General features: G+C 37.6%; 1 protein-coding gene across 3 annotated transcripts in view; it reads left to right on the top strand.

Annotated features, from left to right (window-relative positions):
• LOC116158767 (dynein heavy chain, cytoplasmic) overlaps positions 1-12,415 on the top strand; it is a 41,954-nt gene that overhangs the window by 14,014 nt on the left and 15,525 nt on the right. For 2 of the 3 annotated variants that reach the window (XM_031471599.1, XM_031471598.1), the window contains 16 exons: positions 1,997-2,219; positions 2,269-3,055; positions 3,100-3,433; positions 3,482-3,859; positions 3,905-4,187; positions 4,232-4,504; positions 4,553-4,787; positions 4,835-5,145; positions 5,190-5,278; positions 10,087-10,322; positions 10,370-10,547; positions 10,596-10,799; positions 10,845-11,002; positions 11,048-11,269; positions 11,322-11,470; positions 11,519-11,982. In XM_031471599.1, the coding sequence (XP_031327459.1) occupies positions 1,997-2,219; positions 2,269-3,055; positions 3,100-3,433; positions 3,482-3,859; positions 3,905-4,187; positions 4,232-4,504; positions 4,553-4,787; positions 4,835-5,145; positions 5,190-5,278; positions 10,087-10,322; positions 10,370-10,547; positions 10,596-10,799; positions 10,845-11,002; positions 11,048-11,269; positions 11,322-11,470; positions 11,519-11,982 (4,524 nt within the window). Of the gene's footprint in view, positions 1-1,996; positions 2,220-2,268; positions 3,056-3,099; positions 3,434-3,481; positions 3,860-3,904; positions 4,188-4,231; positions 4,505-4,552; positions 4,788-4,834; positions 5,146-5,189; positions 5,279-5,342; positions 5,376-10,086; positions 10,323-10,369; positions 10,548-10,595; positions 10,800-10,844; positions 11,003-11,047; positions 11,270-11,321; positions 11,471-11,518; positions 11,983-12,415 lie in introns of all 3 variants that reach the window. The other variant, XM_031471597.1, reaches the window with a different exon arrangement.

Genomic DNA, 12,415 nt, shown 5'->3' with positions numbered 1-12,415 from the left:
GTAAATGTTTAATAATAATTATAGCAGAGTTATATTTTTGATAACTGATGAGTGATGAGGTAACTATATCCGTTTTCGAAATGTCTTCATTAGTAATACAATTAAATGTAAAACCCAAAAGAAGATAAATGCTTAATTTGTTTAATTATGTGTGAAAATCGCAAAAGTTTGTATTTTCATCTATGATTTATTGCGGTTTCCAGTGGAGCAACAATCATAAGTATAAGTAGATAGTTCACAAGCACGTCGCGGCATCGGAATATAAGAGGAATAGCTTTCCCTTTATGTTGGAAAATATGTAATACTTTCAAACTATTTAAATACTATACTTTCGAATGTAGTTAAATACTTTTCCAAACATTTAAATACTTTCAAAATATTTAAATATTTTGAAAGTATTTACTTTCGTGAATAGTTAAATACTTTCGAAAGTAGTTAAACACTTTTCGAAATATTTAAATACTTTACAAAGTATTTAAATAGTTTGTAAAGTAGTTAAATACTTTTTAAAGTAGTTGTATTTAATATTTGCTTATGTTGCTTAAAAAAGTATTTAATATTTAAATACTTTTACTTTTTTGAATGTATTTAGTATTTAAATACTTTTAAAAAGTATTTTGCCCAGCTCTGCCGTGTGCAAATTTTCATGAAAATATTTTGAGAGATAATATCTGGCGATCAAAAATGGACGTCAACTCGCCTTTGGAAGTTGAAGTTCAATACGATTTCCCACGTAAAAAAAATTCCAAAGGTGACTCTTTTTTGATCGAGGGATTGCAAATACTCTAGGACGAATTTTCCTGGTGTTGAATTTTCAGAGAGGAAATCAACTTTTTAATGAGATGGGAGGGTACACATTTGTCTGGAGCTATGTTTTTTGGTGACAAATATTTCGAAGCGTTTTTTTTTACAAATATGACTGGTTGAGGAAGGGAGGGATGAAATTATTTCTTGGGGCCAAATATTTTCGAGCCCAATAAATGCAATGGGAGGGGGGGGAATTTTCCTACGTTTTTTGCAACGTGTATTTGAGAATATTATCAGTGAATGAATTTTTTTTCTTCAGAATTTTTTGGTAGGGTTTGGAGCTACTATTTCGGCGAGAAAGTTTCCACCAGAATCGTTAAATTTTTTCAGTGTATTCCAATGGTGATTCGTTCCTACAGTGAAGTGAATTTGTAAGATTAGAACAATCTTTTAGTCGGAGGCCAATGTTACAGCGAACTTTTGCGATTATTACAGAAGCGAATTTTGTATGGTGAATTTTTCTATATCCAAGTTATCTGGGATCGAATTTCACATTTTTAATTCGTTATTTATGCCCCACACATCCAGTTTCTGCTTTTGATCACGATTGTCCTAGAAGAAATGTGCATTTTCCGCCATTAATTCACTTAATTATCAGGTATAAGGTTACGTTAATTATTTATCATAATTTTTGTTTGCAGAAATTCGGAAGTGGCGCAACTACCTCTACTTCTAAGAAATCTTCTGCACGACCAGTTTCACTTCCCGCTCAAACTCCATTAAAAATATCAAGAATGGTCCAAACAATTCAGTCACCTAAACCAAAATTAATCAAAGAAGTAGTCACAATGAATTGCTGTACTCTAGATGAATGCTCACAATTTGGAAAATTGATCGGTTGCATGTTGAGCAAAATTCATGATAAACGTTTGCAAAGTATGGCAAAATTTCAAATTTACAAAATGATGTTTAACATTGAGATGAAAATGGCGAGGAGCGTTGAGGATGGGCGTCCGAGTCTGGATAGTGGTTATACATCTTTCTGTGATACTATTCCAGATATGCAATGTTCAACACCTTCTTACCTATCTACACATCAAGTTTCGGACTCGACAAATTTTTATTCTTTTATTAGTGAATAGTTTTTCAGATTGCATTTATGTCACAATTTATTTAATTATACAGTATTTTGCACCACCTTGCATTACTCATTTTCAGTAATTTCAGTTTATTAATTGTTTGATCCTAGGTTGCCAGCTTGCAGCAAAAGATTGTGTCTGAAGACAAGGCGGTTGAAAGTCGTACCAACGATTTCTTAATCGATTGGGAACGCAGCAAGCCCGTTGAGGGTTCTCTTAAGCCAGACGAAGCCTTGACTCACCTGCAATTATTCGAAAGCAAGTTTGCCAGACTGAAGGAAGAACGTGATAATGTTGCAAAGGCCAAGGAAGCTTTGGAATTGCAAGATCCAGGTACTATCTCTTATTGCCCTCTAATTAAATTTAAAAAATTGTTTTTAAGGCGGAGTTAGTACAAGCGAAGACAAAATGCAGGTAGTATTTGAAGAACTGCAAGACTTGCGAGGGGTTTGGTCCGAATTATCTCGCATTTGGACTCAAATCGACGAAACAAGAGAAAAACCGTGGCTGTCTGTGCAACCTCGTAAATTACGGCAGCAACTAGACGCGATGTCGACCCAACTCAAAGAACTGCCAGCCAGGCTTCGTCAGTACGCCTCGTACGAATACGTCAAGAAGCTCCTACAGAACTACACCAAGGTGAACATGATGATCGTAGAACTAAAATCGGACGCGTTAAAAGAGCGCCATTGGAAGCAGCTGACCAAGCAGTTGCGCGTTAACTGGGTGCTATCGGATTTGACATTGGGTCAAGTGTGGGATGTTAACCTGCAGAAGAACGAAGCTATTGTTAAGGACATCATTTTAATAGCCCAAGGTGAAATGGCGCTGGAAGAATTCTTGAAGCAAGTGCGAGAGTCTTGGCAAAATTACGAACTCGATTTGATCAATTACCAAAATAAGTGTCGATTAATAAGAGGGTGGGACGATCTCTTCAACAAAGTTAAGGAGCACATTAATTCTGTAGCCGCCATGAAGCTCTCTCCGTATTACAAAGTTTTCGAAGAGGAAGCGCTGACGTGGGAGGAGAAACTGAATCGTATTAATGCCCTGTTTGATGTATGGATCGATGTTCAAAGGCGGTGGGTGTATTTGGAGGGAATATTTTCAGGAAGTGCAGATATTAAGACCTTATTGCCAGTTGAAACGTCCAGATTTCAGAGTATTAGGTGAGGAGTGTTTTTACTTGTTTGTAAATGTCAATTCTGTGTAGTTCTGAATTTTTGGGTTTGATGAAGAAGGTCGGCAAATCTCCGATGGTAATGGACGTTTTAAATATACCGGGGGTACAGCGAGCCTTGGAACGGTTAGCCGATTTGCTTGGCAAAATTCAGAAGGCTTTGGGCGAATATTTGGAGCGAGAACGAACGTCATTTCCTCGTTTCTATTTCGTCGGCGACGAGGATTTGTTGGAGATAATCGGAAACAGTAAAAATGTCGCTCGATTGCAGAAGCATTTCAAAAAAATGTTCGCCGGAATCGCGTCCATTTTGTTAAATGAGGACAACACGGTTATAACGGGCATTTCATCTCGTGAAGGGGAAGAAGTGGGTGAAACTGCTTAAATGATGTTTGTTTAATGTGGAATATTGTAGGTGCGGTTTGTGTCATCTGTGTCTACAGTCGAGCATCCTAAGATAAACGAATGGTTAACTATGGTGGAGAAGGAGATGCGTGTAACGCTGGCATCTAGTTTGGCGCAAGCAGTTCAAGATATAAAGCAGTTTAAAGACTCCATCGATCAAAAACTATTTATCCAATGGGTCGACAAATATCAAGCACAAATTGTTGTTTTGGCAGCGCAAATTCTTTGGAGCGAGGATGTCGAAAACGCCTTACAAAAAATGAACAGTGAGCCACAGAAAGGGCCCTTGGAGAAGGTGTTGACAAATGTCGAAAATACCCTCAACGTTTTAGCGGACTCAGTTTTGCAAGAGCAACCTGCGCTAAGACGAAAAAAACTGGAGCACTTGGTACGCTTATTTCTACCAAATGAACCGATACTTATTCTCTTTTAGATTAATGAATTTGTCCACAAACGAACAATCACTCGGCGGTTAATCACGAACGGCGTATGCAGTAATAAAGCCTTTGAGTGGCTGTGCGAAATGCGATTCTATTTTGACCCTCGACAAACAGAAGTACTGAAACAGTTGACAATTCACATGGCGAATGCTAGATTCCATTACGGTTTTGAATACCTGGGAGTTCAGGATAGACTGGTTCAAACTCCGCTAACTGACAGATGTTACCTGACGATGACGCAGGCGCTTGAAGCGCGACTCGGAGGCTCACCATTTGGTATAGTTTTTATTTTACTGTTCATTTCTGACACCCTTACTTAGGTCCTGCCGGTACCGGAAAGACAGAGTCGGTGAAAGCACTCGGACACCAGTTGGGACGATTTGTCCTTGTCTTTAACTGCGATGAGACATTCGATTTCCAAGCCATGGGTCGAATCTTCGTCGGATTATGTCAGGTGGGAGCATGGGGCTGTTTTGACGAATTTAATCGTCTCGAGGAAAGAATGCTCTCCGCTTGCTCGCAGCAAATTCAAACCATTCAGGAAGCTTTAAAGTCAGAAAAGGAGGCCAGTGCCGAGGGCGCTACTGGAGGAAGTACGTCGGATGGTTACATTTTAAATTTGTACTTATAGTTTGTTACAGATTTGAGCGTGGAGCTGGTCGGAAAACAGGTTAAGGTGTCGCCGGATATGGCAATATTTATCACTATGAACCCCGGATACGCGGGACGTTCTAATCTACCCGATAACTTGAAGAAATTATTCCGATCGTTAGCCATGACGACCCCGGATCGTCAGCTGATCGCAGAGGTCATGTTATTTTCGCAAGGTTTCCGTACCGCTGAAAAACTCGCGTGTAAGATTGTGCCATTTTTCAAGTAAGATTTGCAACAGCTAGCCTTTCTATTTCTAACGTTCTATTTAGGTTGTGCGACGAACAATTATCCAATCAGTCTCACTATGATTTCGGTCTTCGTGCATTGAAATCTGTGTTAATTTCTGCGGGAAATGTGAAGAGAGATCGAATAATGAGAATCAAAGAGGGAATGACCCAAAGGGGCGAGACCAATATCGACGAAGCTAGTATTGCCGAAAATTTACCGGAGCAGGAAATTTTAATTCAGTCCGTTTGTGAGACGATGGTGCCGAAGCTCGTTGCTGAAGACATACCGCTGCTGTTTTCGTTACTAAACGACGTTTTCCCTAATGTTCAGTATACTAGGGCGGAAATGAAAGGTACTTCCTTTGAGTTGACTCCTTGTTGTATTTTGTTCTTGCAGGATTGAAAGATCAAATTAGAAAAGTGTGCCAGGAAGAATATTTGGTTTGTGGTGAAGGTGACGAACAAGGAGCGACTTGGATGGGAAAGGTAAGAGGGTGAAGGTTTATAGTGAATCACTTCATGTAGATACTATTCATTTCATGCATATCAGAAGTCTCTTGTTGGAGAAACATGGATTGAAAAGGTATTTTTCATGTCTTTCATATTCATTGTAGTTCATCTTCTATTATAACTTATAAGTATTCAATATTACTGTTTTTGTGTTTTTAATAATGGTCAAGAGTGTCGCTTTCAATAATTCTTATAATAGTTCCAAACCATATGGTCTACAATTTACTGACGACAGATGGCGTCATTGCCGCAGTCATAGTGTAGACTGGCAAGTCGGAAAAATAAAACTTCTACCGAACCTTTTGTAACCATTTAGCATTTTTACGTCTATTTTCGAAATGCTCTGTGGGCACCATCTTCTTGAGCTACGAAGTTGAAGAAAATGTTTGCAAAATCAGAAAGGTCATATTCAAAAACCTAACCAAAGCCGCAACATCCGTCCATCTACCTGTGATGTTGTTGGATGCTTGTTGATTCTTGTTCACAAATTTTAAACTACCTCGTTTTCATATCATAGTTTAATCTTAGCTCTTTTCTTCATCTCCATGTCAACAATTTTTCAATTATCTTTTTAATGTCACTAGATGTGATCTAAAGTTATACTATGAATATTACAATTCTCCCCTAGGACATTTAAAAACTTTCTGATTAGATTGCACAACACATTACAGCCTTATGAATATTGAGCTGATATCTTGAAAATTAAATTACGATAACAATTTGACAACTAATATTAAATTACTATTTTACATGATACAAAACAGTGCAAATCAAATATCACCAAATACAAAACACATTGAAAAATGATTTCATAGGGTGATTTTTCTGTTGTAGAATGAGGGGTGCTTCTGTAGTTAATTAAAAATTCATGTATTTTTGAATTAAAGTGTAATTATGATGTGTTTAATACCATGATTTCGAAGATAGTTTTCAAATTCATGTCCATTGAAAGGTGGACCATTGTCAGATTTGATGGATTCTGGAAATCCCCAGGTGGCTAATATTCTATCCATGATGGGTTTTATTGATGCAAATGAAGTTGAATTTACCAGTTCTATTATGGGGTATCGTGAGAATTCGTCTACTGCTATCAAAATGTATTTGTTTTGATGGAATGGTCCTGCAAAATCGATATCTATTCGCTGAAATGGATAGTCTGGAAGTAAACCAGATATTATTGGGTCTCGGAAACTGCTCTTTGTTACTGCTTGGCATGGTGTGCAGCATCTGATATATTTCTCAGTCAATATGTCTAAATTAGGAAACCATACTTTTGTTCTTAAAAGTTGTTTGGTTTTGGTTATTCCTAAGTGTCCTTTGTGAGCCATTTCTATTGCTGTTTGTTGTAGTGACACTGGTAGGACAATTCTGTGATCTCTTAGTATTAATCCATTGCGGTAGATTAATTCATCTTTAAGTTTAGCAAACAAGGTCAGGTCTGGTAGTTTCCAATATTTTTGATTCGTACTGGAAATAGCGTTGATTAATGTTTGAAATTTTTCGTCATTTCTGGTGGCTTCCTGGACTTGTTGAAGTGTTATAGCCTTTGGTAATGAGCTATTGATACAAAAGTTAACGTATTGTTCGATTCTGTCGTGCTCCTGATGTTTATTACAGCTTGTTTGTCCTGGATGTCTGGATAAATAATCAGATGGATTGAAAATGCCTTTTTGGTGTACAATTTTGAAATTATAGAACTGAATTCTGAGTAAGAGCCTTTCTACTCTTGCGTTTGGAGCGGTTCGAGTGTTCTCTAAAATTTTGACAAATGGTAAGTTACCACAATGTAGTATAAACTCTGAACCATAAAGGTAATTATGAAAATGCTGGATAGACCAAGTGCAAGCAAGGGCTTCTTTTTCAAAATGACTATACCTTCTTTGCACCTCTGATAATGTTGTGCTTGCATAAGCAACGATTTGTGTTTGACCCGTAGAACTCTCTTGTGCGAGTATTGCTCCAATTCCAGTCGGTCCTCCATCAACATAAAGATGTGTTGTTTTCTTTATATCAAAATAAGCTAAATTCTTGGTGTGACTAAGTTCTTGCTTAAGCATGTTAAAAATCTGTTCATGGTGTTCTGTCCAGTTGAAAATGGCATCTTTTAGTGTAAGTTTGCGCAAAATTTCTGCTTTTTCGGACAGTTTAGGAAAAATTTTCCTACATAACCAATCATTCCCAAAAGAGATCTTACTTCTTCTGCATTCTCAGAACTTTTTAGGTTTATTATGCTGCTTAATTTATCTGGGTCAGGGTGTATTCCTTCGCTAGAAAAGACAAATCCATAAAATTTGATTTTGGGTACGCTGAAAATACATTTATTCTTGTTTATTGTTAGGTTATTGTCTTGCAGGGATTGAAAAACTTTTGTTAGAATGTTATCGTGGTCTTGCTTGTTTTTCGCAAAGATTAATATATCGTCGCTTATGTTTATCACTCCTTGAATGTTTTGTAAGACATTGCTGATGGTGTTTTGAAATATTTCCGCTGCTGAGTTGATTCCAAAAGAGAGCCTTTTGTATCTAAACAGACCAATGTGTGTTGAAAAAGTGGTGATGTATCTAGACTCTTCGGATAGTGTTAGTTGATGGTATCCTTCCTTCAGGTCGATCTTACTAAATATTTTCGATCCATTAAGCTGTGTTATTACTTCATCGATGGTTGGAGTTACATGGCGTTCTCGTACAATGGCTTTGTTTGCATTTCTCATGTCGACACATATTCTGATTTCTTCTGGGTTGCTCTGCTTCGGTACAATTACAATTGGAGGTACCCACGGTGTCGGTCCTGTTGTTCTTTCTATAACGTCTTGTTTTTCTAGGCGGGCAAGTTCATATTCAACTTTGCTTCTTAGATGAAATGGTATTCTTCTATGTTTGTTTGCTATCGGTTGTACATTTAGATTGATGTGTAATTTGATCAAAATGTTGGACAGTTGTCCAATGCCTCCTATCAGTTTCGGATAGTGTTGCTTGTCAATAGGATGTTGAATGAGATTTGTGAATGAAATGATGTTCAAATCTTTGGAAGCTTGATAACACAATAAAGGCTCAGAATTCCCTTTTACTACAATTATTTCTGATTGGATTGTATTCGTTTTGTGAGTAAGGGTAGCTAGCAATTTTCCAAGTATTTCTAACTTAGTTGTGTGACCATAAGGAAAAATTTTACTGCTATCTGGGTACAGTGGGCGTTTATTTGGAAAATTTTGTAGGTACGTTTGCTCAGAAATTAAATTTACTGAAGTTCCCGTGTCAATGATAAATTTTATTGGTTTATTGTTAACTTTCAGAGTTACTTGTGGAAGAGCGCTGCTTTTTGTTGTTAGGTTAAAGGAATATTCGGAATCGCTGTTGTTATCACCTTGCATTGTATGATTAACTGATGATTTCTTGTTATATTGTTGTTCATTCAGTTGTTGATGAGACCTATAAGGTTGACGATTGTTCGAAGTGCCTGCTTCCTCAAGTGCTTGTGTTCGGTTGTGATTTTCAGGGCGGGTGTTGTTTAGTTTAGCCATGCATACGTGTGCAAAATGACCTTTCTTGTTACAAAAATGACAATTTACTTTTAGAGCGGGACAGGTTTGTCTCCCTTTTACATGCCAGTTGTTACCACAATTCTTGCACATTTGATCAGATTTTTGCATTGGATGGTGTGTTTTACTGTTGTTCAGTGACCTATTCCTATTGTTCCTATTCCTGTTGTTTGATCTGTCATTTATTTGTGATTTTAACCTATTAACGTTGATTTCCTTATTTTCCATTTCTGAAACTTGTTTTTCAGTTAATTCGTAGACTTTAGCTTGGGTTAATATTTTTTGTAATGGCGGATTATCAGTCAAGGCATATCGTCGTAATTTGGACAAGGTTGTACCCTGAATGATCTGCGATTTTATTTCTTTATCTTTATCTACAAAGCCACAATTTAAGCTAAGTTTTAAAAGCCTAGCGTAGAATTCATCAGTCGTTTCTAACTTATCTTGTTTGGACTGCCTAAAGTTATATATTTCAAACTCGCAATTGATTTGTGGGGAAAAATGCTTGTTTAATTTTTGTTTGACAACGTCATACTTCAGAATTTCAAGAGGTGTGTTGGTAATGGAGTCAACTTGGGGTGTGGGTTCAGGTAAAGAAGAAAAAATGTCAAATACCTCCTCTCCCACGCAGTGAAGTAGCATTGCTTCTTTCCTGTCGTCGTTTCATATCCCGGCTGCGATTAGAAAATTTTCAAATCGCTTCATCCATTTTTGCCATCTAACGCCTACGTTTGCTGTATAGACATCGAACGCCTCGATAGGTGGTGTTCCATTTCGTGGTTCGCTTCTTCGTCGCCAAAATGTGATGTTGTTGGATGCTTGCTGATTCTTGTTCACAAATTTTAAACTGCCTCGTTTTCATATCATAGTTTAATCTCAGCTCTTTTCTTCATCTCCATGTCAACCGTTTTTCAATTATCTTTTTAATGTCACTAGATGTGATCTAAAGTTATACTATGAATATTACACTACCTCTCATAGTTTATGAGAAAAAATTTAACAAAAATTTTAGAGTTTGGGAGGAGGGGGTACTTAATTGTTACACCCTGAATACTATTAATCATTATTAAATAATGTTTCCATTTTAAAAGTGGTTACGAATGGAATTGTTCAAGAACCTTTTTGAAGAGATGTCGGGGGCACAAAAATGGCAGTGTCTAGTGGGAATTGAGTAGGTGGAGCTTGAATTTCTCATTTTTATTTGAGTCGCATTTGAAATTTCAAAACCGCATAATTTTTTGTTTAGGTTCTGCAACTCTACCAGATATCGAACCTTAATCACGGCTTGATGATGGTCGGCCCTAGTGGTTCAGGAAAAAGTTCCGCCTGGCGCGTTCTACTGAAAGCGCTCGAACGATTTGAAGGTGTCGAAGGTGTGGCGCACGTTATTGACCCCAAAGCTATTAGTAAAGAGGCGTTGTATGGTGTTTTGGATCCGAACACTCGAGAATGGACTGACGGTCTTTTTACACACATTCTAAGGTGGGTTAAGCCATCGCCGGTGACTTGCGATTAATATCTAACTCTAGAAAAATCATCGATAACGTACGAGGGGAAATAAATAAGAGGCAGTGGATAATATTCGACGGAGATGTCGATCCTGAATGGGTGGAAAATTTGAATTCGGTGCTTGACGATAACAAGCTGCTCACTTTACCGAACGGCGAACGTTTGTCCTTACCGCCAAACGTCAGGGTTATGTTTGAGGTAAGTTTTTAATGGCTACATTTGCAATCTTCATAAATTATGAGTTAGGTGCAAGATTTGAAGTACGCAACATTGGCCACTGTGTCTCGTTGCGGCATGGTCTGGTTCTCTGAAGATGTTCTGTCCACTGAAATGATATTTGAGAATTTCATATTGCGTTTAAGACACATTCCACTAGAGGAAGGAGATGACGATGGATTCAGTAAGAAGATTGGGGAATCTAAAGATGATATTCTTTCACCCACACTTCAGGTATGCAACTCATTCTTAGAAACACCACGTCACGCTGCTTTTTAGATTCAAACGGACGTGGTAAACATTCTACAACCTTTCTTAGTTCCCGATGGCTTAGTTGTGCGTTGCTTGGAATATGCAATTGAGCAAGAACATATTATGGACTTCACAAGACTTAGAGCATTAAGTTCCTTATTTTCAATGTTAAATCAAAGCGTTAGGTTCGTTGTTTAATTAGAAATTATTTGCTCTATTACTTTTTTTAGGAATGTACTCCAGTATAACCATACACACCCCGATTTTCCATTACCCAATGAACAATTGGAGAAGTATATACCGAAATGTTTGATTAATGGAGTATTGTGGTGTTTCTCTGGAGATTCAAAACTTAAAGTGCGTTCTGATTTAGGAGACTTTATACGTTCTGTCACCACAATTCCTTTGCCACCCAATAATATGTCAATAATTGATTACGAAGTGAACATAAAGTATTATTTCTTGTATGGTTTTTGAGTTCTGTACTGAGCACTTCTTTTCTAGTGGAGAATGGGTACCCTGGTCTAATAAAGTACCTCAAATCGAAGTGGAAACACATAAGGTTGCTGCCCCCGATATTGTGGTACCGACATTAGATACTGTGAGACATGAAGCTCTATTGTATACGTGGTTGGCCGAACACAAACCACTTGGTATGTTAAAGAAATTTTAACAATGCCATGCACCTTCTAACTTTCCAGTTTTGTGTGGCCCTCCTGGATCCGGTAAAACCATGACATTATTCTCTGCTTTACGGGCCCTTCCTGACATGGAGGTAGTCGGTTTGAATTTCTCATCCGCTACAACGCCAGAACTCTTATTGAAAACATTCGACCATTATTGCGAATATCGTAAAACACCGAACGGAGTTATACTATCCCCCGTCCAGCTGGGAAAATGGCTGGTGATATTTTGCGATGAAATTAACTTACCGGACATGGATCAGTACGGCACGCAACGAGTGATAATGTTCTTGCGACAGCTCGTCGAGCAGAAAGGATTTTACAGGGCTTCTGATCAAACTTGGGTTACACTGGAACGTATTCAGTTTGTCGGCGCGTGTAATCCTCCCACAGATCCAGGCCGAAAACCATTGTCCCATAGATTTTTACGACACGTACCAGTTATTTACGTCGATTATCCTGGAGAAACATCTCTAAAGCAAGTAAGTTTCAAATAACAACCTTTATAGTAACCAAAGTTATAAACAGTTTTTTTTCTTTGGGTACAGGTGTTTGCACATTTTCTGTCTTTTTGACTTTGGTACATCGTTAGCTATTGATAGTTATGCAACCAAACATACTTCAAATTGTAACAAAAATGAACTTTTATTTTCCTTTAAAATCTCACTTGAAACATATAATCTAAAATCGCGTTATATATGGTAGTGGATAATCATCATTTTTTGTGATTTTTTGTTATCAACTAGAACATTTAAAAACGTGAATGCATATAGCACTGGGTAACAGTCTTATGTTGCCTATTAGCGGAATAGACATAATGAAACCTTCCTAATTAAGGCTCCTCTGTAGTCAATCCGCCATATTGGAAAAATAGCTAAACTTTCTTATGAAATGCCGCTTTTATAGTTGAAGTCT

Source organism: Photinus pyralis, unplaced genomic scaffold (assembly GCF_008802855.1).
Source record: "Photinus pyralis isolate 1611_PpyrPB1 unplaced genomic scaffold, Ppyr1.3 Ppyr1.4_LG1, whole genome shotgun sequence".
Taxonomy (NCBI): domain Eukaryota; kingdom Metazoa; phylum Arthropoda; class Insecta; order Coleoptera; family Lampyridae; genus Photinus; species Photinus pyralis.
The sequence above is the reverse complement of the archived record's forward strand: the minus strand, read 5'-3'. Positions and strand labels throughout refer to the sequence as shown.